Genomic DNA, 25,586 nt, shown 5'->3' on the forward strand with positions numbered 1-25,586 from the left:
GAGTTTGAGACCAGCTGGGCAACATGGTGAAACCAGGTCTCTACTAAAAATACAAAAATTAGCCAGGCGTGATGGCAGGAGCCTGTAATCCCTGCTACTTGGGAGGCTGAGGCAGGATAATTGCGTGAACCCAGGAGGCAGAGGTTGCAGTGAGCCGAGATAGTGCTACCGCACTCCAGCCTGGTCAACAAGAGCGACACTCAATAAAAAAAAAAAAAAAAAAAAAAAAAAAACACCAAAGAGCAAATATTGCTGTGTTATGGGGCAGAATGCAAAATGTGCTAGAGGTTTAAACGTGAAAACGTTTTAGGCAGTCAGCGAACCTCGTAAACGTGTGCTCCTCTGCCGTTGAGAGAATTTGGGTGAAATGTTTGAGAAGTTTGGAGACTCCTCATTTTAAGACTGGGGAAACTGAGGCTGAAAGGACAAAAGTAGCTCACTCAAGGCTGTGCAACAAATGACCAGACCTGGAACCCAGGGCTCTGAGGCCAGGCTTGCCCCACCACACCCGTTCCTCTGTCTAGGCAAGAGTAAGGGACCGCCAAGTGGCTTTCAGTGTGAGACTTAGGAAAAGCTTTACCTGGGAAGGCAGGGGCAGCCTCACAGAGGGGCTGGCATCTGAGCCAAGTCCCTAAGGATGAGCTTCCTGGGCACAGAAATGAGGTTGGGCACAGAGGCAGAGAGAACCCCCTTTTTTTTGGGGGGGATGGAGTCTCACCCTGTTGCCAGGCTGGAGTGCAGTGGCATGATCTCGCTGCAACCTCCGCCTCCCAAGTTCAAGTGATTCTCCTGCCTCAGCCTCCCCAGTAGCTGGGACTACAGGCGCGCGCCACCACACCCAGCTAATTTTTGTATTTTAGTAGAGACAGGGTTTCACCATGTTGGCCAGGATGGTCTTGATCTCCTGACCTCGTGATCTGCCCACCTTGGCCGCCTAAAGTGCTGGAGTTACAGGTGTGAGCCACGGCGCCCGGCCTAGAGAACCCCCTTATTTCAGAAGCAGTTGTCTCCTCAATGCGGGGTTCCTCCCCAAAAAGTCAAAGAAAGGCAGTTTTCCCAGACTGTCTCCCAGAGCCGTGAGACCCTTCCCCAGACCTCAGTTTCCCCATCTGTGGGATGAGGATTCTCAGGCTTCACAGACGTGTCCACTAAATGGACTGTCTTGGGTTCCTGGCACAGCACTGCTGCTCTCTGAGGGGGACCCCCTGTTTTCTCCGTGTCTGCATCCCTGTTGCTTTCCCTGTTCCTGCCTTGCTGAGCTCCTCAGCGATGGGGAAGCCAGACATCTGCTGATCCATGAATATTCAGGAAGGGAATCGGAGCCTCCTTTGGGCTCCCCAGCCAGCCGCCAGCCCCTCTGGCCGCCATCCTGCCTGCCAGAGCCCAGGCTGCTGACAAACCCAGCAGCTGCTCGGGCCCCAACTGTTCACATTGTTTGTTCAGCGCAGCAGGGGATTTTCCAAGCCCGGGACATGCTTTAGGGGGCAGGGAGGCTGCTGGGGATTCATGTCCTGTGGGGCTTTTCTCCCTTGAAACCCAAACCTACTGCCTAGTGGCTGGAATGGGCATTTGGAAGCCTCTGGGCTGAGAGCCCAGGCTTGCCTTCCCCCTGTCCTGTACTTGAATCATGGAATCTAGGGCCTTAGAGATAGAAGGGACTGGATGATAAGGACAACAGATAGCACTTGTGCAGCCCTTTATACTCACAAAGTACCTTTTAAGAATGAGCTCCCGGCTGGGCATGGTGGCTCATGCCTGTAATTCCAGCACTTTGGGAGGCCAAGCTGAGTGGATCACTTGAGGTCAGGAGTTTGAGACCAGCCTGGCCAACATGGCGAAACCCTGTCTCTACTACGAATACAAAAATTAGCCAGGTTTGGTGGCGCAGGCCTGTAATCCCAGCTACTTGGGAGGCTGAGGCAGGAGAACAGCTTGAACCTGGGAAGCGGAGGTTGCAGTGAGTCGAGATTGCGCCATTGCACTGCAGCCTGGGCGGCAGAGCACAACTGTCTTAAAAATAAACAAAGAATAAGCTCCCATTCCTTGAGTGATGGCTGTTGGGCTCTGAGCTGTAGCCTCGTCATGCATTGTCTTGTTTAATTCCTTCAGGCTTAGTGGTATCATCTTCATTTTATGCATGTGGAAACTGAGGCTCAGAAAGGTTAAGTGGCTTGTCATAGAGCTGGTAGGCGGAACAGCAAGATTGAAACCTTGATCTTCTTCCCCAAGGTCACAAGCTCTTTCCAACACAGCACGTGGCCTGCAGTCGTGTGAATGCCCGCTTGGTTTCCCCAGTTAGAATGGAAACTGGGTGAGGGCAGGGGTGGCTTCTCCCTGCTGAGGCTGATTGTGCAGCCAGAGGGGTTCAGCAGGACCCATCTGATGAATTGAGAAAGGCCAGGTCAGGTCCTGTCTGTCCGTCCACCCTTCACACCGCGACCCCAGATCCCGGACGTCTGTCCTGGCTTTATTTCACCAGTCATCACTGCCCTTGTCCCCGCAGTCTTGTTCCTCTTTGGAGGTGGTGGGAAGGGAGACTGGAGACTCACAGGGGTTTTGAGTGTTGGCCCGGGTGTCCAGGTGTTGACGAGTGTGGCAGAGCCTGAGGTGCATGTGTTCAGCGGTGCAGAGCTATGTTTACCAATTTGTGTGGGGTCTCAATGGTGTTTTATGTTTGTTCAGGAATAGGTGTTTCCATGTCAGTGAATAATCATAGAATCATAGTTCATAAAATAATAATCATAGAATCATAGTTCATCGAATAATAGTTATTATAGAACCATAGTTCATAGAGTAATAATAATCATAGAATCATAGAATCAGAGGTCACCTGCTATATTCCAGTAAGCTGGGGCCCAGAAGGGGAAGTGACTGGGCCGAAACCACATGGCTAGACTGTGATGGAGCTGCACCTAGAACCGAGGTCTCCTGATCCCTTGCCGTTGTTTTGTGCACGTTCCCCTGTGGTTCTGTCAGCCCAGACCTGCCTTGTAATGAGCATGGGCCATTGTCCTGACCGCTGTCCCTGGTTACTCTCAGACATGCCATTCTGCCTTGAAATAAGGAGTCAGATCAGAAGCTAAGAAGGGACGAGCCATTGAGCTTTATAAGACAAGGAGGTAGCAAGTCAACCTTCTGGGAGACACAACAGGGAGAACCAATCTTTTCTCTATGAATATAGACTGGGCCCTGCTGAAATCTTGGTTCAAATTATAAACACTGGGCTCTGTGTGTTTTTGCCTTGACCCTAGGGTGGTGTTCCCTTCCTCTGCTGTCTCCCCACTCTTCCCTTCGTGGTAAGGGCAGTGTTGAGGTCAGTAGGCTCTTCTGGGGCCTCGAGAGAAGAAAGAACCCTGGATTGAGTCAGGAGACCTGAGTCCTGGCTCTGGGCTCCCGCGTGGCCTCGGGAAGTTAGCTGCAGGGAGTGCAGAGCCTCTCCAGTGACCAGGGCAGAGGAGGCTGTGGGCTGCCGGCGCCTGGAATGAGCCCGGGGAGCTCCTCTCGTGCTGGCGCTGATTCCAGCTTGAGTCCAGTCCCTACCTGGGGCACTTAACAGTTCCCAGCAGCATCTGCTTTCCTTGTTCACTGTCGGGGAAGGGGAGATGTCTGACTTCCCTTCAGCCCGGTGGCTTCCTCAACCAGCTGGGACTTATTTTTGTTTCGTTTATTCAAAATATATAGTATTCATACACACTCACTTTCTCACACTTCTACATTTTAAATGTTTCTTGGCTACAGTATTTTGCTAGCCTGTGGGGTGTTTGTGTATGTGTGTGTGTGTGTGTGTGCATATATGTAGAGACAGAAGCAGATCTATATATGTATGTATATGTATATATATATATATTTTAGACAGGATCTCACTCTATTCTCCAGGCTAGAGTACAGTTGCTCAATCACAGGTCACTTTAGCCTTGACCTTCTGGGCTCATGGGATCCTCCCACCATGCCTGGCTAATTAAAAAAATTTTTTTTGTAGTGATGAGGTCTCCCTGTGTTACCCAGGCTGGTCTCAAACTCCTGGGCTTAAGCAGTCCTCCTGCCTCGGCCCTCAACCTCACAAAGTGTTGGGATTGCAGGCATGAGCTGCCACACCTGGCTTCTGGTGGCATATTTTTGATTGGGTAATAACGATCAATATGATCTGTTAGGTCCCAGGGTAGAGAATGACATGACTGAGCCCCCATTCTGTGTCAGGCACTGTGCTATATTCTTTTCTCACACATCATCTCATTTAATGCTTACAACACCCCTGTAATATAGGAATTGCTATGCTCTTTTAATTTTTCTGAGGCAGAGTCTCACTCTGCCACCCAAGCTGGAGTGCAGTGGTGTGATCATGGCCCGCTGCAGCCTCGAACTCAGGCTCAGGTGATGCTCCTTGCCTCAGCCTCCTGAGTAGCTGGGACCGCAGGTGCATACCACCATGCACAGCCAGCTTTTTAAGTTATCTGTAGAGATGAGGCCTCTGTGTTACCCAGGCTGGTCTGCTTTTTAAATTTAGATACAATTAACATACTGCAGAATTCACCCTTTACAGTGTTTGACTCAGTGGGTTTTTGTTTGCTTGTTTGTTTGAGAGGAAGTCTCACTCTGTCTCCAGGCTGGAGCGCAGTGGTGCAATCTCGGCTCACTACAACCCTCTGCCTCCCGGACTCAAGCGATTCTCCTGCCTCAGACTCCCGAGTAGCTGTGACTACAGGTGTGTGCCACCACGCCCAGCTAACTTTTGTATTTTTTTTTTTTTTTAGTAAAGACAGAGTTTCACCGTGTTGACCAGAATGGTCTCAATCTCTTGACCTCGTGATCATACTGCCTCAGCCTCCCACAGTGCCAGGATTCCAGGCGTGAGCCACCTCGCCTGGCATGGTTTTTAGTATATTCATATTCACAAGGTTGTGCAACCACAGCCACTAATTCTAGAACATTTTCTTCACCCCCACTCATTAGCAGTCACTCCCTGTCCTTCCTCCCCCCAGTCACTAACAATCATGAATCCACCTTCTGTGTTTATGGATTTGCCTCCTCTGGGCATTTCATAGAAATGAGATCATGCAAAATGTGGCATCTTATGACTGGCTCCCTCACCTAGCGTCAAGTTTTCAGGGCTCATCCACCTTGTAGCACGCGTCAGCACTTCGTTCCTTTGGATGGCTGAGTAATATAGTTGTCCGTTCATCGGGGGCTGGGCATTTGGGTTGTTTCCACTCTTTGGTTGGTGTGAATAATGCTGCTGTGAGGAAACTGAGCAGCAGGGGAAGACAGGCACAGAGAAGTGCAGCAGCTTGTCCAAGGTCACAGGTAGTAAGGGCAGAGCCGGGTCCAGACACAGGTCTTTCTCCTTGACTTGCCCCAGCCCCTGGGTGGGTGACTCAGGAGCAGAGGCTGTGAGAGGTGGGGACACACACTGATGGCCCTGCGTTCCTCTGTGCAGGGGAGCTGCTGTTGCCCCAGGAGACAACCGTGGAGCTGAGCTGTGGCGTGGGGCCCCTGCAAGTGATCCTGGGCCCAGAGCAGGCCACAGTGCTGAACTGTAGCCTGGGTGCGGCTGCCGCCGGACACCCCAACAGGGTGATCTGGATCAAGGATGGGGACGCCCTGCTGGAGCACGATCACCTACACCTGCTGCCCAATGGCTCCCTGTGGCTGTCCCAGCCACTAGCACCCAATGGCAGTGACGAGGCGGTCCCCAAGGCTGTGGGGGCCGTTGAAGGCAGCTATTCGTGCTTCGTCCACGGCCCCCTCGGAGTGCTGGCCAGCCAGCCTACCGTCGTCAAGCTCGCCAGTAAGTGCTTGCGTTGGGGGCTGAGGCTGAGACCTAGACCTGGGGTTTGCGAAGTGGGATCTGCAGTTAGTCACTTGCGCAAATCCCCTCTCCTAAGCCCACTCCGCCCTTCTGTGCCTCCCGCCTCGCTGAATAGGCGTCTTCCTGGTGTTGCCTACCTTCGTTCTTTGGTATTCTGTAATCTTCCCACTTCTCCACTCTCCTGTTCCTTCCCCTTTTCTTTCCCTCTGAGTCCTAGAGTCTGGACTTCTGCTGTCCTCCGGGGAGCCTGCCAGAGTGCCCATTTCATGTTAGAGGCACAAAGCTGCCTCCTCAGGGAGCTCCTGCCTGCATGGCAGGTGGGACATGTGGAGTCAAACCCCACGCTCCAGCCTTACCCCTTAGGGGGCCCTCAGGAGACACAGATCACTATGAAATCACTTTCCAGCCAGAAGAAATGTGCATCTTACTATCTGGTCTGACCGTCATGGTGATGTCGGGCAGGGGGGCTTTGGGGTTCTTTCTGCCGGCAGCATCTGACCACTAATCACCACTTCTTGTGTCTCCTTCGGTCTGAATTGGCTCTGCTATGTGTTGCTGTGTGTCACTGTTTGTGCTTGCTGTGGCCTCCCTCTCCTGCCCCTTTCCCATCCCTGCCTGTGTCTCACTCACTGTCCCCAGCACTCGCAGACTTCTCTCTGCACCCGGAGGCTCAGACGGTGGAGGAGAATGGGACAGCTCGCTTCAGGTGCCGCATTGAAGGGCTGCCGGCTCCCGTCATTACTTGGGAGAAGAACCAGGTGACATTGCCTAAAGAGCCTCGGTGAGTGCCCTGTGGGGCAGCGGGTCCCAGGAGACAGGGCAGGGAGGGCCCTGGGGTGTGCTCAGAGCTGAGATTCTTGGAGTCCAGGGAGCTGCATTTCCCTAAACTGACTTGAGAGTCAACCCCCACCTGACTCCTGGCTCATGTCTGGTCCCAAAGAGAAATTGGACAAGAAGTTTTTCTCCCTGGGAGGAAAGCCACCCATTGAGCTGTGGAGCCTGGGTGGGGGTAGTAGTAGGGTCCTTCCCAGCACATCTGATCCAACCACGTGCTTTACTGTGGAGACTGAGGGCCAGAGAGGAGCTGTGGTTTATCCCAAGCCATGCCGTGAGCCATTGGCCGAAGGTTGGCTGTTTGCCGAGGGCTCCCTGAGGCTGCCAGGAAGGTTTTCTCTCTCCAGGTTCCTCCAGAGTTTCCGCTCTAGAAGCATTTCTTCTCTTCCTCTGTCAATTCCATCCAGTGGGGCGCAGCCCTCTGAGACGTGGGTTGTAGAGGTCTTTCCTACTTCACTCTCCTCCTTCCCTGTAAAGGCAATGAATGGATGAGTAGAGCGATCCCAGGGAAGTTTCCAGGGCGGAAGGGAAGCAGAGGCTAGACCCAGGACTCCGTCCCTCTTGTGGATTCCTGGGTAGGTGTAGATGTGTCTGCAGTGTGACAAGAAACTACGAAGCTCCTTTGCATCCATGGTCTCTGAGTTGGTCTCATGACTCGGTCATCACCCCCTAGATTTTTACGTATCTTTGGACATGTGGCTCCAAAGTCCTTTTCCAGCCACCCTGGAACCAACCTTCCATTGCCTGTGTTGTGTTGTCCCGGCTCCTCTGACTTTCGCCCATGTGTAAGTAAGGACGCGAGGTGCAGGAGAAACTTCAGGGTGGAAAAGCCACAGGACACTTGGGAGGGAGGAAGGGGGTGAGAGGTCCATACATAAGAGATTGTGGCCGGGCGTGGTGGCTCATGCCTGTAACCCCTGCGTTTTGGGAGGATGAAGCAGGAGGATCGCTTGAGCCCAGGAGTTCAAGACCAGCCTGTGCAAAATATTGAGACCCTGTCTCTATAAAAAATACAAAAATTGGGCCGGGCGCGTTGGCTCAAGCCTGTAATCCCAGCACTGTGGGAGGCCGAGGCAGGTGGATCACGAGGTCAAGAGATCGAGACCATCCTGGTCAACATGGTGAAACCCCGTCTCTACTAAAAATACAAAAAATTAGCTGGGCATGGTGGTGCGTGCCTGTAATCCCAGCTACTCAGGAGGCTGAGGCAGGAGAATTGCCTGAACCCAGGAGGCGGAGGTTGCGGTGAGCCGAGATCGCGCCATTGCACTCCAGCCTGGGTAAAAAGAGCGAAACTCTGTCTCAAAAAAAAAAAAAAAAGATACAAAAATTAGCCCAGCGTGGTGGTGTGGCGCCTGTGGTCCCTGCCACTTGGGAGGCTGAGAGAGATCACTTGAGCCCAGGAGGTAGAGGCTGCCATGAGCTGTGATAGTGCCACTGCATTCCAGCCAGCCCGGGTGACACATTGAGACCCCATCTCAAAAAAAAAAAAAAGAGAGAGAGCGATCCTGTTGACTCTGGTGATGGGCTAACCCCACTGGTCCTTGGAGAGTCACTTCTCACCCAGCCTATTCTCCTCCCCACCTGCAAAATGAAGGGGGAAGAAACCTATTCTCCCCACCTGTAAAATGAAGGGGGAAGCAAGCAAAAGTTGGTTTAGATTGCGGTTTCCCAAAGTGTGGTCTCCGTAGAACGTGAGTCCCTTTAAATTCTTCTTGAAAGAGGTATCCTATGATCAAATAAGAACAGGAAACTGCCTGTAAATCTCCCTCCTGGAGTTGGCAAGGCCCTGAGTGTCCTGTTGACCTGTTTAACCAAGCACTTCCTAGGCTCAATTGCCCAGGAACCCCTTAACATCCCATGAATGAGCATCCTGGAGAGTGAACCCTGGGAAATGCTGACCCGGCCTTCCTTTCTAAATGTGGGGCCTGTCACCACTGTGTGATAATGGGTGCCCCCTGGGAGTTCCATGAACCCAGAGCAGATGAGCTGGGGAAGGGAGAACCAAGCGAGAGCCTACTCCTGACGGCCCCCAGAGGGGTAGCAGAGGGCAGCAAAATCTCCCCACGTTGAAAGTCGCAATATGAGCCACTTAATGGAAGCATACCTTGGGTCAGGCACTCTGCTGAGTCTTTTGCATATATTTTCTCACTTAATTCTTCCAATCATCCTTTAAGGTAGGCATTTCTTATTTTCACATTTTCCTCTATTTCCTTTTTTGTTTGTTTGTTTGTTTGAGATGGAGTCTTGCTCTGTCGCCCAGGCTGGAGTGCAGTGGCGCGATCTTGGCTCACTGCAACCTCCACCTTCTGGGTTCGAGCAGTCCTCCCACCTCAGCCTCTTGAATAGCTGGGATTACAGGTGCACGCCACCAAGCCCAGCTAATTTTTGTTGGTATTTTTAGTAGAGTTGGGGTTTCACCATGTTGGTCAGGCTGGTCTCAAACTCCTGACCTCATGATTCACCCTCCTCAGCCTTCCAAAGTGCTGGGATTACAGGTGTGAGCCACCACATCTGGCTTATTTACTTTTAATTTATATTCCTAGCAGATGCATTTTAAAAATTCATATTAATATGGCTGGGCATGGTGGCTCATGCCTATATCCCCAACACTTTGGGAGCCCAGGGCAGGTGGATTGCTTGAGATCAGGAGTTAGAAACCAGCCTGGGCAATATGGCAAAATGTCATCTCTCAAAAATACAAAATTTAGGCCAGATGTGGTGGCTCACGCCTGTAATCCCAGCACTTGGAGGGGGGCTGAGGCAGGTAGATCACCTGAAGTCAGGAGTTCAAGACCAGCGTGGCCAACATGGTGAAACCCCGTCTCTACTAAAAATACAAAATTTAGCCAGGCATGGTGGCAGGCACCTGTAATCCCAGCTACTTAGGAGGCTGAGGGGGGAGAACCCAGGAGGCAGACATTGCAATGAGCCGAGATGGTTCCATTCCACTCCAGCCTGGGTGACAGAGGAAGACTCCATCTCAAAAGATAATTCATTATATTGTTCATATTAGGTTTTTGTTGAATCATCTTTTCTTTTTCAAACACAAAAGTGGGATAATATTGCAACTTTAATTTTTTTTTTCACTTACCACACAATGAACATCCTTCCAGGTCTGTACATAGGAATATGGTGGGTATTTTTATCTGGATTGTTAAATGATGGATTGGAGGACCAGAGGCAGAAATACCTTGCCCCAGGTCACACAGCTTAATACTCAGCGCCAGACTTCAGTGCCCTGTGTGGAGGGTACACAGGCCTCTGGTAGGTGTCATCTGGTGGTTAGGTGAGAAACTTGCGAGATCTGAAGAAGTCTGTATCACATTATAACTTTAAGTTTTTTAAAAATTAAAGATGAGTTTAGAAATCTATAGTCCAACTGTGGCTGGGAGCAAAGAAGTTAATTCTCCAAAGTTTCTCAGCAAACCAGTGGGTTTCAGACCTCCCCCCTGAAACATCCAGCTCAGGCATCATCCCATCAAGCCATAAACCTAACCCAGGAGGCCAGAGCTGCCAGTTTCTGGACTCTGGGAGTGTTTGCCCCCAAGTCCTCTGAAAAGTGACCCTCATCTATAAGTAAGCTGGGCCTACATGTCCCGGCACATTGTGTTGGGGGGAATAAAGAAATGTCTAAAACAGCAACTTGATTATGCCCAAGCTATGTATTTTTACACATGCCCAGATATAGTGCATGTACAAATATGCTATTCATAAACTCAGCCCAGTGGTTTGAAGGAGACCATATGCCCTGGTCCAGTGCAAGCACATGTGCAGCTAATAAACACACTGCATCAGAGTGGATGTGCTTAGTTTGGAAGTGGCAATTCCCTGGTACTTATACTAATTTCTAATAATAGGAGATAATCTAGGGAATAATTTTTCTTCCATGGGAACCAGTAATCTATGAGAGCAATGTTTCCCAAATCCCAGGCATTCACAAACCACCTTGATAATTGTGACCGTATTTATACCATTTGTACAATCACTTGATAATTTTCTTTACGTCAGCTCGCTCTTTTGTAACTGTAACACATATTAAAAGGGAACATTATCTCAGTGCAATAAAATGGAAAACCAGCAACACTTGCCATAAATAGAAGATAGCCATAAAAATGAGTAATGTAACTTCTAGGATAAAAAGCCATGTGTCTGGCTGGAGTGCAATGGCTCCATCTTGGCTCGCCGCAACCTCCGCCTCCCGGGTTCAGGCAATTCTCCTGCCTCAGCTTCCCGAGTAGCTGGGACTACAGGCGTGTGCCACCATGCCCAGCTAATTTTTTTGTATTTTTAGTAGAGACGGGGTTTCACCATGTTGACCAGGATGGTCTTGATCTCTTGACCTCGTGATCCACCCGCCTCGGCCTCCCAAAGTGCTGGGATTACAGGCTTGAGCCACTGTGCCCAGCCACTTTTTTTTTTTTTTTGATGGAGTCTCGCTCTGTCTCCCAGGCTGAGTGCAGTGGCTCCATCTCGGCTCACTGCAACCTCTGCCTCCCAGGTTCAAGGCAGTCTCCTGCCTCAGCCTCCCAAGTAGCTGGGATTACAGGTGTCCGCCACCACGCCCGGCTAATTTTTGTATTTTTAGTAGAGACAGAGTTTTGCCATGTTGGCCAGGCTGGTCTTGAACTCCTGACCTCAGGTGATCCACCCACCTTGGCCTCCCAAAGTGCTGGGATTATAGACGTGAACCACCACGTCTGGCCCACTCATATTTTAAGAAACATGGAACTAAGGGACTTAAATAGCATCGGTTTCTGCCCTACCATCTCCCATTTCTGACAATCTCATGTGACTCCCAGCCAGTATCCCCTTGCCCTGGGTGGATCTGAAGGGCTTGGGGAGGGGGCGCTGCGGCCCTTGGGAAATTCAGAGCAGCTGCGTCATTTCTTCTGTGTTCTTTAATCCAGGGCCCAAGTGGCCTTTTGTGGGGAGAGGCAGCAGACTTGGGTTTGAGGTTGGAAAAAGAAGACTCCCTTCCTTTTGAATTGAGATTGTTTTTCATTCTACAAGTAGCTTTTATTTTATTTGAAATTTGAATTTCTTTTAAAATGGTAAAGTGTACCAACTTTGCAGAAAGGGGTAAAAAGTCACCTACTGACTGAACACAGCTAGTACCCATTTGAGCGCGTCCTTGCAGTCTTTTGAAATATGTATATGGGTTACACCGCTGTAAACTTGTGCTTAGACCTTGCAATTCATAAATATGTTTCTATTATCTGATGTGAGCTCAGAACACATTAAGAGGGTCAGGGTTGTGAAGTAGGCAGGACAGGAATTATCTAACAAACTTTTCAGATGAGAAACTGTGGCTCCGGTATGGAATGTCCCTTGCTAAAATCACACACCAAAACCAGTTCTCTCCACTGTGTCACAGTGCTTCTGTGTTAGAGCCCAGGTTACAAAACAAAGTGTACATGGGAACAGACTATTAGCAATTTACGTTTTACAAAGTTTATATTTCCTGATATATATTTATTGAAAAAAAAAAAAGATACTTAAGGCCAGGCGAGGTGGCTCACTCCAGTAATCCCAGCAAGACCATCCTGGCCAACATGGTGAAATCCCATCTTTACTAAAAATACAAAAATTAGCCTGGCGTGGTGGCACGCACCTGTAGTCCCAGCTACCCGGGAGGGTGAGGCAGGAGAATCACTTGAACCTGGGAAATGGAGGTAGCAGTGAGCTGAGATTGTGCCACTGCACTCCAGCCTGACAACAGAGCAAGACTCTGTCTCAAAAAAAAAAAAAAGAAAAAAAACTTAAAAGGCACAATAAATAAGAGTCCCTGGTAATCCCACTCCTACAGAAAACCCCCGTAAACCACACAGGCTTTGTCAGCTTTGACTGGTTCTGTGCATATCCATCCTAACATAACTTTTGTCTATTTTCTAAAAGTAGAATTTTTTCATAAACACTGTTTTTGACTTTTTTCCCCCACTAATATATCTTGAACATCTTTCCAAGGACAGAGCTTCTAAAAACACATTTTAGTAAAGCAAAAGATTTTTTTTTTGAGTCAGGGTCTCACTCTGCTGCCCAGGTTGGAGTGCAGTGGCACAATCACTGCTCACTGCAGCCTCCACCTCCTGGGCTTCAGTGACCTTCCCACTTCAGCCTCCTATGTAGCTGGAACTACAGGTGTGCGCCACCATGCCTGGCAAATGTTTGTATTTTTTGTAGAGACTGGGTTTTGCCCATGTTGCCCAGGCTGGTCTCCAGCTCCTGGGCTCGAGCAGTCCGCCTGCCTGTGCCTCCCAAAGCCCCTTGCCTCTACTGGATGCGGCAGTAGTATCTGGGGAAAGGAATTATTCATTTCTTCATTTCTTCATTCATTCAACACACATAACTAAGGAAATGTTATTTTTTCGAAGGAGAGGCTAGCTTCTGAGTACTCAGAGCACGTATTTCCCTGGGAAGACCTAGAAGCACTGGCTAGGAAACGTAGACAGTTCCCAGCAGCATGGTCAGCTCTCTAGGCCAAGGGAGGAAAAGAAGAGAAGGAAGGGTCTTGGAGGCAGCGCACATTAGGTGGATGGGGTGGGGCCGGTTTCCTGGGTGGTCCTGCTCGTCCTTCCCGGTTTGCCCTTTCCTGTCAGTTCTCTGGCAGCAGACTGGGTCCTGGCCCAGGACTTCCCTCCAGCCACACTTGCCTCCTGTCCCTTTCACTCTGCCTCAGCCCTTAGGTAGAAGCTATTGGAGCTGGGGGTGAGAGGCGGGGGGCAGGGGCGGGTTTGCCTGTGCAGTGCAGGAAAGAGTGGCGCAGGTTTATGCCTTTTTTCTCTAAGTCCTGTAAGTCTCTGGGACACAGCGGGTTTGTAGGCCTCTGTTTAGAATGTTCTTCTTCCCCCCAGCCTTTGAGCTACTTCGCTTCTCCCCTGTTTAGATTTTTTCACACCCCACTTCCCCATGAGCTAAGGGATCTCCACCAGGCACACAACTGCCCCCTTCCCTCTCTGACCCTGGCCCAGCCTACGTCCCAGAGGTCAGCACCATTGGCTCTGTTGAGAAACTAGGACTCTCAACCTGGAGCTGACCCTGCAGGGATCCCAGTTGGAGGATTCCAAAGGACCCACTCACCCCTGCTTAGATCAGAGCCACTCTGGTCCCCCACATCCCAACCCTCAGGGAGACCTCCCTATCCCAGATTACATCGTTTCTCAAGGAAGGTCTCTGGACCTTTCTACCTCTGTAACCCAGAAGACAGGGAACACCCTCATCCATCACACGCCTTCTAAGTAACATACGTGTTGACTGAGTCTGCTTGCAGACCACGTCCCCTCCAAGGGCATTCTCAGCCATCCAATGGCTGCTGAGACAGGCAGGTGGGATGAATATGACATTTGGCACCAAAAGACCCAGGTTCGAGTTTTCACTCTGCTCCATCTGTGAGACCCAAGGAAAACACCCCTCTCCCTCTGAGCCTATTTTTCACCAGTAAGATGGAGGTTGTGACCCCCTCTATGTCTTGGGCTTGTTTTGAGGGTCACATGAGATGGTGCGAATAAAGAGTATTTTATCAAGGGAGGGAGAAGGTAATATGGGCAAGGGGTAAAAGTAATTCAAACTGTGATGGGCGTGGTGGCTCACGCCTGTAATCCCAGCACTTTGGGAGGCTGAGGCAGGCAGATCACCTGAAATCAGGAGTTAGAGACCACCCTGACCAACATGGAGAAACCCCGTCTCTGCTAAAAATACAGTGTTGGCATGTGCCTGTAATCCCAGCAATGCGGGAGGCTGAGGCAGGAGAATCGTTTGAATCCGGGAGGCAGAGGTTGCGGTGAGCCGAGATCATGCCACTGCACTCCAGCCTGGGCAACAAGAACAAAACTGTCTCAAAAAAAAAAAAAAAAAAAAATTCAAACTGTATAGAAAGATATATAATAAAAAGTCAGTCCTTTCCACCCTCAGTCCCCTGGATCCCAGGTCCCCTTCCCAGAGACAACCACCATTACCAGGAACATTCAATGTATACGAAAGCAGAGAAGCCTCCGTGCCCTCACACGTACTGTTTTGTACTAGAACACGTTTGCAGATGGCCCTCTATCAGCACACACAGAGCTGCCTCCTTTTCAGCAGCTGCCTGGCATTCCATTGTGCAAATGTACCCAAACCAATTTAGCCCGTTCCAACCCTGCCGATGGGCACTCGGGTTGTCTCCCGCTGTTTGCTATTCCAGACAGTGCTGGAGTGAGTATCGTGTGACATGTGTTCTCGTGCTCACACCTGAGAGCATCTGTGGGTTACAGCCCTAGAGGTTTTGATGTTGAGATATCGCCAGCGTGCCCTGGACAGATGGTGTACAGGCAGGGCCACCCTCAAGGCAGGAGTGCCTTCCCCCATTCCCCCATCCACATGTTCTGTTCTTTGTCTTTTTTTTTTNTTTTTTTTTTTTTTTTTTTTTGAGACGGAGCCTCCCTCTGTCACCCAGGCTGGTGTGCAATAGCGAGGTCTTGATTCACTGCAACCTCTGCTTCCCGGGTTCAAGTGATTCTCCTGCCTCCGCCTCCAGAGTAGCTGAAACTACAGGCATGTGCCGCCATGCCCAGCAAATTTTAGTATTTTTAGTAGAGATGGGGCTTCACTCTGTTGGCCAGGCTGGTCTCAAACTCCTGAACTTGTGATCCACCCACCTCAACCTCGCAAAGTGCTGGGATCACAGGCATGAGCCACTGCACCTGGCCCACATGGAGTGTTATTAAGCCTTCTGATTTTCACCAATCTAACAGGTGAAAATGGTATCTTAGAGTTTTAATTCGCATTTCTTTTATCACGAGCCACCCTTCCTGTGGACCCTCTGCGCACCTCACAGCTGCCCGCTCTCCTCTTCCCAAGGCTCATCACGCTTCCCAACGGCATCCTTCAGATCCTGGATGTTCAGAAGGGTGATGCGGGCTCCTACCGCTGTGTGGCCACCAACTCAGTTCGCCAGCGCTTCAGCCAGGACGCCTTACTCAGTGTGGCCCGCAGAGGTAAGGAGGCTGGCTGGGTGGGCAAACCTGGGGGTTTCTGCAGCCAGCCACTTCAGAGCTGGGAGGGACCTCAAGTAGGTGATGGGTGTTAGTCCCATTGGCAAGTGAGGTGATGAGGCCGAGAGGGCACTGCCACCCAGCAAAGTGGAGGAGAACTGGGCTGGAACACAAGACCCCGGACTCCGGTGCGGGGCTCTTCTCTTCATACAGAGCCTGTGTGCCCTCGGGTGGACAGAGCATCGAAGGCTGGGGACACAGGTGGGGAGGTGGGGCATCTGAGGGGGTGTCAGCGCGCAGAAGCCCTGGTCCTTGCCCCTTCCTCTCCCACCCTTCTGTAATCACTGCGGGGTTCAGGCACTGGGGGATTCATCCCTCCTTGCTTTCTGTGTCCTGCAAATCTGGCCCGCTGTGGCCCAGCACTGCTGTCCTTTACTCTGTTTCTTTGAAAGGCTCTTGCCCCAGTGTGATGGAGTAGGAAGGGCACAGGTTTTGGGGTTGGGAAAACCTGGTTTGAACCCTGGCTTCTCTGCTCACCACCTGCGTGGCCCTGGGCTCCTTATCAAATGTCCAGCTCAGAGACGCTCGGGGTCCTTGAGACGAGAATGGGAAGTGCCTGGCACCTGGCAGGTGCTCAACAGAGCCCACTTCAGACCTCCCCCAGGGCCCTCCCTTGCTTCCCTTTGCCAGGCATCCCTCCCCGCTCGCATTCCCCTCCCCACACTCCCACCCGTCCCCACCCTGTTCCCCCTGAGCTTAGCTGGTGGGCTCCCCCAGCCGGGTGGCCTCTCTCTCCTGTTCTGGGGCTCTCTGCCTCCACCTGCTGGACAATCCAGATATTCACCACTCCACCCAGGGGGCCAGGGTCACATGGAGAACTTGGCAGGAAATCGGGGTTTAGGGAGCTGCCACGCAGGCAGAAACTCAAGCCCACTGCCTGCCTTTCCACTGGGGAATCCAAGACCCTTTGGAGAAGGGATTTGCCTAAGGCCACCCAGTGCGTTAATGGCAGTGCTGGAACTAGAAACGATGTTGACTCCAAGTCTGGTGCTTTGCCCGCGACCTTGTGACAGTCCTCTGCCTAGATGGTGGGCTGCATTTGGGAGGGAAGAATGGAGGTAGTCGTGGGTCTGTCTAATCATTTCTCTGGTGCTGAGCTGAGGCTCAGGCAATTCTGGCTCCAAAAGAGAGAGCTGAGAGGTCCAGTTCCAGCCCTGCTGAAGTTTATAGCCACCATCCCCCGTCTGACAGATGGAACCATTGCTGCTGTCCCCGTACCACTTCACCAGGTTACTGTGAGCCTCCGGCGAGGTACTGCATGGCAAATGCCTAATGGTAAGCCTGCCTGCTGGTCTGTCTTTTTCTCCAGGGTCCCTGGCATCCACCACGGGGCAGGGCATGGTCATTGTGGCAGCCCCAGAGAACACCACTGTGGTGTCTGGCCAGATTGTGGTGATGGAATGTGTGGTCTCAGGTGACCCCACCCCTCTTGTGTCCTGGATCCGAAAAGGTGAGTGGAGGGAGTGGAAGGTGGAGGGAATGGGAAGGGAGGGATGTGGCATCTCGTATGCCCCTAAGTCAGGGGGATTCATGGGTGACCCGTCAGTGGTCACCAACCTTCTGGTGTGGCAGGAACGCCTTTCCCAGGGCTGGCTGTGGTGTACAGGGCCAGAAGTTGCGCTGGGTACCTGGACAGGCCTTATCATCACTCTGTGTAGCATGTACTTTACAAAAGCACCTCCGAGCTGCCACTTACAGAATGGTTATTGCAGTCCTCCTGAGGGCAGGTGCTGGACTAGGCTCTCCACCTTACATGTTTCTGTTCCTCACACCAGAGTTACAAGTGAGCACTCGAGAGCTGGGAAGGTGCCGCACAGCCAGCGAGTCGGGCCTCGTAACTACAAGGCCAGCGCTGGGTCCACCCCAGCACGATGTTGCCTTTGTGTGCCTGGCATCATGCTGGGGACAGTGAATAAAATACAGAGAGGGGGGACCCTGCCCTCTGAACTCATTGTCTTGTGAAGGGGAGAAAACACACATCCGTGAAGAGGGCTCTGACAAGTGAGAAGTGCCACTGAGTGCCTGGAGATGCCAGCAGGGTCGTGCCAGTGCTGGGCCAAACGTCATGAGCAGTCTCCTGAGCACTTTCACACCTGCTCTCCTGTCAGAGCCTCCAAGAGCCCTTTGGGGAGAGTAGGGGCCAGTACTATTATTCCTAGTGGGCAGATGAGGAAACTGAGGCTCAGAGAGGCAGGTGGAAGAGCCAGGACCAAGCTTTTGAGTCTGTTCTCTTTCTGGTATGCCACCTCCTATAATCCTGTAGTAAGAAAGCAAGGGTTATTTTTGTTTCCATTTGTCGTCAAAAAGTGACTTGGCAGAAGTAAGTTTTAAATCTAGTTTTCTTTACCCCTTTCCCCAACTCATTCTATTGCCCTATACATATTGTTTAAAAATAAGTTTATGTATCATATATCATGGATAGATATAGTTTAAAGAAAATGGATTGAATAGCTATTAATAGGTACCCATCACTGAGCTGGTGACATAGAATAGCACTGGTATTTTTGCACCTATCTGACCCACTCTGCCTCGTTAGACCTGTGACACTTGCCTACTTAGGGGGCCAGCAGGATCCTCGTATTACTGGGATAAACTCGTGGTGTCACCTAGAAGTTCTAATGTCAATACTTCTTAACTCCTGACCGTGCGTCAGGGTTGCCTAGGGGACTTGTTAAAACTGTAGACTCCTGATCTCCATTCCTATCTGTAGGATTGCATGAAAAAATAACAGAACAAAACTGCAGACTCCTTTCTTCACCCTGGAGAGTCATGATCTTTTTTTTTTTTTTTTGAGCCTGTCACTCAGGCTGGAGTGCAGCGGTGCAATCACAGCTCACTGGGGCCTCCCCTTTTGCCGGCTCAGGTGATCCTCCTGCCTCAGCCTCCTGAGTAGTTGGGACTACAGGCGTGTGCCACTATGCCCATATTTTGTTTTTTGTAGAGACAGGGTTTCTACTATTTTAGAAAAAAGGTGGAGGTTGCGGTGAGCTGAGATCACGCCATTGCACTCCAGACTGAGCAACAAGAGCAAAACTCCGTTTCAAAAAAAAAAAAGAAGAAGAAAAGAAAGAAAAAGAAAAAGAAAAAAGAAAAGAGACAGGGTTTCTATATGTTGTGCAGCAGCCACACCTCAAGCTCCTGGGCTCAAGGTGTCTGCCCATTTGGGCTCCCAGAGTGCTGGGATCACAGGCACGAATCGCTGCGCCCAGTGCTCCATCTGAACGTGTCGTTTTTGAGTCTACTACCTAGGACTATTTAGAAATGCAGAACCTGGGGCCCTGCCTCAGGCCGCTACATCTTAACAACCTGCTAATCTGTGATTCGTGTGCACAGTAAGGATTTGAGAATTGCTGTCCCAGAGGATCCTGACACCTAGGAAGAGAAGGGCTGGAAAGGAGCTTCATTCCTGACCCCAAGCACTGCTCTCTTTCCAGGAACTTACTCCGCTAAGTCAGGGAAGGGGCAGGGCGTGGGTTTTTTTGTTTTTGATTTTTTCTTTCTTTCCTTCCCTCCCTCCCTCCCTCCCTCTCTCCCTCCCTCCCTCCCTCCCTCCCTTCCTTCCTTCCTTCCTTCCTTCCTTCCTTCCTTCTCCTCCTCCTTTCTCTCTCTCTCTCTCTCTCTCTCATCACCCAGGCTGGAGGGCAGTGGTGCGATGTCAGCTCACTGCAATTCTCCTGCCTCAGCCTCCTGAGTAGCTGGGATTACAGGCGTGTGCCACCATGACTGGCTAATTTTTGTGTTTTTAGTAGAGATGGGGTTTTGCCATGTTAGCCAGGCTGGTTTTGAACTCGTGACCTCAAGTGATCCACCTGCCTCAACCTCCCAAAGTGCTGGGATTGCAGGTGTGAGCCACCGCATCTGGCTGTTTTGTTTTCTGACTGCAAAGGTTATACATGTTCATCATAGAAAACCAAGAAAAAAATAGATGCAGAAAACACTCCGACACTCAGAGATAAAAATTGTTTATGCACCAGTATACCTTCTTTCAGTTATTTTTTTCCTGTGCCTGTGGGGACAGTTCATCCTGAAATTGAGAACATGTGCTGTATTTACAGGTCCAGGTCCATTCAACAGTATGTCATAAGCATTTCCCTGCCTTTAAAACTTTTTCAAAATAACTTTAAGGACTAACATTCCATGCTTTGAATATAGCTATAACGTAATTCACCAGTTCCTCCTGTTGGATTTTTAAGTCCTTTCCAGTTGTCCACTGTTAGTTACACTGCAGTGATCTGCGCTGTTCACAGATGCTTGCCTGCAATTCTGATCATCTTCCTAGGTCAGGTATGCATAAATGGAGCCCTCGGCTTCAAGCCCTGGGTGAAGCTCCTTTATGGCCTCCTTTGTCCAGTATTGCAATTTTCTATTTTTAAAAATGTCCTCAAGTTGAAGAGTGAAAACTAACATCTGTGTTTTAATATCTTTTTTTTTTAAGTTAATGGGTGAAAACTATGTTTTTTTTTTTTTTTTTTTTTTTTTTTTTTTTTTTTTTTTTTTTTTTTTTTTTTTTTTTTTTTTTTTTTTTTTTAGTCTTGCTCTGTCGCCAGGTTGGAATGCAGTGGCATTGTCTCACTGCAACTTCCGCCTCCCGGTTCAAGAGATTCCACTGCCTCAGCCTCCTGAGTGGCTGGGACTACAGGTTTGTACCACCATGCCCAGCTAATTTTTGTATTTTTAGTAGAGACAGGGTTTCACCATGTTGTCCAGGATCGTCTCCCTCTCCTGACCTTGTGATTCACCTGCCTCAGCCTCCCAAAGTGCTGGGATTACAGGCGTGAGCCACTGTGCCCAGCACGTCTGCGTTTTAATATCTTTTTTTTTTTTGTAGAGACAGCGTCTCTCTTTGTTGCCCAGCCTGGCCTTGAACTCCTGGCCTCCAGCTATCCTCCCGCCTCAGCCTCCTGGTGGCTGAAGCACAGGCCTGAGCCACCGTGCCCAGCCCACACCGTCCCCATCTGTTTTGAAGTGCATTTCTTTGATGACATGAAGTTGAACACTTTTGTGTTTCTTGGCTATTTGCATTGCTTCTCTAGATTTTCTGTTCCTGTCTACAAGGCGAGGGCTTTTTAAGTGGTTTTCATTTCAGCTGAGATAAGTCTGTGCACATTCAAATCATTGGCTTGGTCCGACTGTACCGGCCCTAGCTTCATCACACTACTGGGGCTGGGACCCCAGGGAAGGAGCATGTCCCTCTTGAGAGAAACGAATTTAGTCATAAAAACTATACTGAGGACCTAAGATTAATATATTCCTGCTCTGTGCCAGGGGTTCTCACATTCTTTCCACCCTCGTGGAAACCCTTCCAGGTAAGGGCTAGCTCCCCTTACAGATGGAGACAGCAGGGCTCAGAGGGTCCCGGGCTAGCAAGAGGAAGAAATGAGATTCGGACCCGGGACGGTTGTGCCCACTTCACCCGGGGCAAAGTGTTCCTGAGGCCCGAAGACTGGCCGGAGGCACAGTCCCTGGCATCCCCTCCAGCGCGTCTCCCTCTCCTTCCCCAGACGGGAAGCCCATCTCCGCGGATGTCGTCGTGCTGGGCCGCACCAACCTGCTCATCGCCCACGCGCAGCCCCGGCACTCGGGCATCTACATCTGCCGAGCTAACAAGCCCCTCACGCGCGACTTCGCCACGGCCTCGGCAGAGCTCCGCGTGCTGGGTGAGGCAGGCCGCAGGGCGGAGGGGGCGGGGGTGCCGGGGGGACTCAGGGTGGGTGACGGGCGGGGGTGCCGGGGGGACTCAGGAGGACGAACTCGCGGGACGAGTCCCCACTGAGGCGGGGGTGGGGCGGGGGATGGGGACCAGGTAACTGGAAGGCGGAGTCGGGAGAGTTGAGCAGGGATGGAGGAGGAGGGGTGATTGTGGGGGAGGCGGGGCTGGGGTTATTGGGGAGACAGTGATCTGGGTGGTACTAAGAAAACTGGGGGGGCAAGGTAGATCTGGTAGGTGTGGGCGACCTCGGAGGGCAGGAGGAAGGAGATGGGTAAGTCGGGGGTGGGTTAGATCGGGGGGAGCGGTGTTTGGGGGGCTGAGGCGGCCTGGGACTGTTTAGGAGAATGGTGGTTGGGGGGCTGGGGTAAACGGGGAGAAGGGGGGTCTGCGCGTAGCGGGAGTGGTTTGGGGAGGGCGAATCGGGGAGGTTAGAGGGGCTGAAAGCGGGGTGGGGGGCAGGTCGGGGTGCGGGCGGGAGGAGGGAGCCCGCTCTCAGCGTCGCCCCCCGTGCCCCCAGCGGCTCCCGCCATCTTGCAGGCGCCCGAGGGGCTGTCGCGGACCCGGGCGAGCACCGCGCGCTTCGTGTGCCGCGCGTCGGGGGATCCGCGGCCCGCGCTGCGCTGGCTGCACGACGGGGCTCCGCTGCGGCCCAACGGGCGCGTCAAGGTCCAGGGCGGCGGCGGCAGCCTGGTCATCACGCAGGTGGGCCTGCAGGACGCCGGCTACTACCAGTGCGTGGCCGAGAACCGCGCGGGGGCGGCGTGCGCGGCCGCGTCGCTGGTCGTGGTGGTGCGCGAGGGGCTGCCCAGCGCTCCCACGCGGGTCACGGTCACGCCGCTCAGCAGCTCCGCCGTGCTGGTGGCCTGGGAGCGGCCCGAGCGGTACAGCGAGCAGATCATCGGCTTCTCCCTCCACTACCAGAAGGCCCGGGGTACGCTGGGGGGCTCCTGGGGCGGGCCCAGGTCGGGTGCGCAGCGGTCCCTGCCGGGTGCTTCTGCGGGGGGGACAGGAGCCCGTGGGAGAGACCCACATAGGTGCGATTACCCACCATAGATGGCTTCCAGCTGGCGCTTCCCTCAGCCACGTTTGTTGAGAGAGGAGGGAGAGGACGTTCCTGGAGCCACCTCCCACCCCAGTTAACGAACTGCAGGGCGTGGGGGGGGGGTCATTTCCAGAAAGCACCCCCAACCAGCGGAGGGATTCATAGAGTGAGACAGGGAGCTGAGGGAGTTTATACACTCCAGCAGATCATAAATACACACCGGGGCAATAGGAAGGATTCCCAGACCGACTCCAGCTGGCCAGCACTGGGGGTGGCACTACGACAGTCCCCTCGTCCCCTGTGTCGCCAGGCATGCACAATGTGGAATACCAGTTTGCAGTGAACAACGACACCACGGAACTGCAGGTTCGGGACCTGGAGCCCAACACAGATTATGAGTTCTACGTGGTGGCCTACTCCCAGCTGGGGGCCAGCCGCACCTCCACCCCTGCACTGGTGCACACACTGGATGATGGTAGGGCCTCTGAACCAGCAATGGGCAGCTTGTGGGAAAGAGAAATCCCTGGGGTTAAGAGCTCACCTTCTCTTTACTAATGTAAAGGCATTTTTACCTGCTCACCTCATCTTTTGTGCCCTGTAAGAGAGTGGGCAGGTGTCCTTCTCAGTTTACAGTTGGGAAAGCTGAGGCCCAGAAAACGAGAGTGACGTGCCCAAGGTCAGTAGTTCAGCTGGGACTTGAGCCCAGGTCTTGTGATGATTCTGTGTGTCATGTGGTTCTTCTCCCTGACACCTATGTGCCATCCACCTGGGGTAGAGGCCAGTGACATTAACCTGTTAGATGTGGAAGATTGTGCTCCAAGCCTTTTTCCAGCTTCAGGGTGGGAAAGATGTCCCCTCACCATTCAGCTTGGGGGCTCCCCTGAGAAGCTCCCTTTCCTCCCTCAGATCCTGGTCCTGGCCTACTTCTGACTTGCTGTGTGACCCAGGCAAGTCTCTGACTGCTCCCGAGCCTCACCTTCCACGTCGGTGGAGCAGAGCTCACGCTGATGTTATTCTGTCTCAGTCCCCAGTGCAGCACCCCAGCTCTCCCTGTCCAGCCCCAACCCCTCGGACATCACGGTGGAGTGGCTGCCCCTGCCCCCAAGCCTGAGCAATGGGCAGGTGGTGAAGTACAAGATAGAATATGGCTTGGGAAAGGAAGGTGAGTGGGGGGGGCGGGAGCCAGGCATGGCTAAGAATGATCAGTGTGAAGAGTAGTCAGGGCTGCTGGAGACCTGAGCAGGGTAGAGGAGTCAGAGGAAGGAAGCAGAGTAGGGATTGGGGAAGTGTGAACCTCAAAAAGAGGGGTGTGGGCAGGAATGAAAAGGGAAGACAGAGGGGACTAGCTGAAGGCAGAGGGAGGCCTGGACTCTCACCCCACCCCCTCTGCAGTGTGTAATCCTGAGTCCCTGCCTCAGTTTCCTTATCTGGGAAATGAGGCCAGTAACCTAGGTTATCTCTGGGGGTTCCTTCCAGCTCAAAAAGCAGATGCGGGGTTGGGAGGTTGAAGGTATGCTTGTGGGAATGGGAAAATGGGGCATAGGGGAGGATGTGTAAGGGCAGATAGAGGTAATGTGGGGGAGGCATAATGAAAGGCTGGGCCCATGGCTGATGCCTGTAATTCCAGCACTCTGGGACATCAAGGCAGGAGAATTGCTTAAGTACAGGGGTTTGAGGCCAGCCTGGGCAATATAGTGACACCCTCATATCTACAAGAAAAAAAAATTAAAACTTAGCATGGTGTGCTGGCATGCACCTGTGGTCCCAGTTACTTGGCGGGGGCGGGGCGCTGAGGTGGGAGGATCACTTGAGCCCAGGAACTCAAGGCTGCAGGGAGCTGTGATTGTGTCATTGTACTTCCATCTGGGCGACAGAGCAAAACTGTCTCAGAAAAAAAGAAAGAAAAGAAAAAAAAGAAGGAAGGAAGAAAAACTTAAAAAGTTAGGAGAAGGAAAGTGGCTGAGGAACCAGGGGAAGGGTCAGGCAGGAGGGAAGGATGAGAACCGTGGTGGCCCCCAGGGCTCTGGAAACCAGGCAGTGCTTCCTGGCCTTCATGGCCAGCCCCTTGTGCCTGCATCCTGTGTGTGTGTGTTGGCAGGGGGTGGTCATTGCCAGCTCCGGGGGACGCGGGGAAAGCCTGCCATCACTCTCCCTGCAGCTGAGCCCAGACTGATGGCCTGCAGCAGCCAAAGTTGGAGGCTCAAGCATCATCCCTGGAGCCATAGAGTCTGCACAGGCACTGAGGGGGTCAGTGGGAGAACGCCTCGGGCTCCCACGGGCACGAGGAACCAGGACGGGATGGAAGAGCGATGTAGGGGCGTTAGCATCCTGGTCCTCAGGTGGCACCCAGCAGCCCACCTTTTCTCTCCCTGCAGATCAGACTTTCTCCACCGAGGTGCCAGGAAACGAGACACAGCTTACGCTGAGCTCACTTCAGCCAAATAAGGTGTATCGAGTACGGATTTCTGCTGGTACCACGGCCGGCTTCGGGGCTGCCTCCCCGTGGCTGCAGCACAGGACGCCCAGTGTGTACAACCAGAGTCACGGTATGGGGTGGGAGGAGAGACAGGACAGTGTGCGTGTGACCTTGGGACCCAGCGCCCTGCCCGCCCTCCCTCCATCAGAGACCTTCCACGGCTGCCTCTGCCTGATGGGTGAACGGGGCTCTGGTGCAGAGGGGAATGGCTGGGCACTCGTGTCCCTTCTACTTGCTGTGTGACCTTGGACAAACCATTCTGTGGCTACATGTGCTGCCTGGGAGTGGCATGAGGTTGAATGATGTGTTGTAACTAAGGTGCTTAGTACTGTTCTTTGAATAGTAGCTGCTTTGAGGAGGAGGAGGAGGATTGTTTTTGTTGAAAGACCCAATAGAAGGGTGATTAAATGCTGACCAAACCGGGCTCCGTGCTCTCTCTGTCACACTGGGCAAATTGCTTAACTCTCTGAGCTTCAGTTTTCTTATCCATAAAGTGAAGTTTGTAGTATTTTCACTATTTGAGAGGGTTTTGAGGCTAAAGTGATCGTACATATACAAAGTACGTAAGACAGTGTTTGACCCGTGGCTCCCACTCTCAGTGGTCTCCCTGCTCTAATGGTGGCTTCCCTCCTTCCTGGCCTCAGCGGCGACCCCCCTGCACTGCCCCTGGCCTCAGCGGCGACCCCCCC

The 25,586-nt window shown here is 52.1% G+C and overlaps 1 protein-coding gene across 1 annotated transcript in view; it reads left to right on the forward strand.

Annotated features, from left to right (window-relative positions):
• IGDCC4 (immunoglobulin superfamily DCC subclass member 4) overlaps nt 1–25,586 on the forward strand; it is a 45,705-nt gene that overhangs the window by 7,530 nt on the left and 12,589 nt on the right. The window contains 9 exon segments of the mRNA XM_037732956.1: nt 5,435–5,785; nt 6,446–6,587; nt 15,476–15,612; nt 16,979–17,119; nt 21,171–21,326; nt 21,897–22,310; nt 22,732–22,896; nt 23,446–23,583; nt 24,797–24,967. Coding sequence (XP_037588884.1) covers nt 5,435–5,785; nt 6,446–6,587; nt 15,476–15,612; nt 16,979–17,119; nt 21,171–21,326; nt 21,897–22,310; nt 22,732–22,896; nt 23,446–23,583; nt 24,797–24,967 — 1,815 coding nt within the window.

This window comes from Cebus imitator, unplaced genomic scaffold (genome assembly GCF_001604975.1).
Source record: "Cebus imitator isolate Cc_AM_T3 unplaced genomic scaffold, Cebus_imitator-1.0 Scaffold485, whole genome shotgun sequence".
Taxonomy (NCBI): Eukaryota; Metazoa; Chordata; class Mammalia; order Primates; family Cebidae; genus Cebus; species Cebus imitator.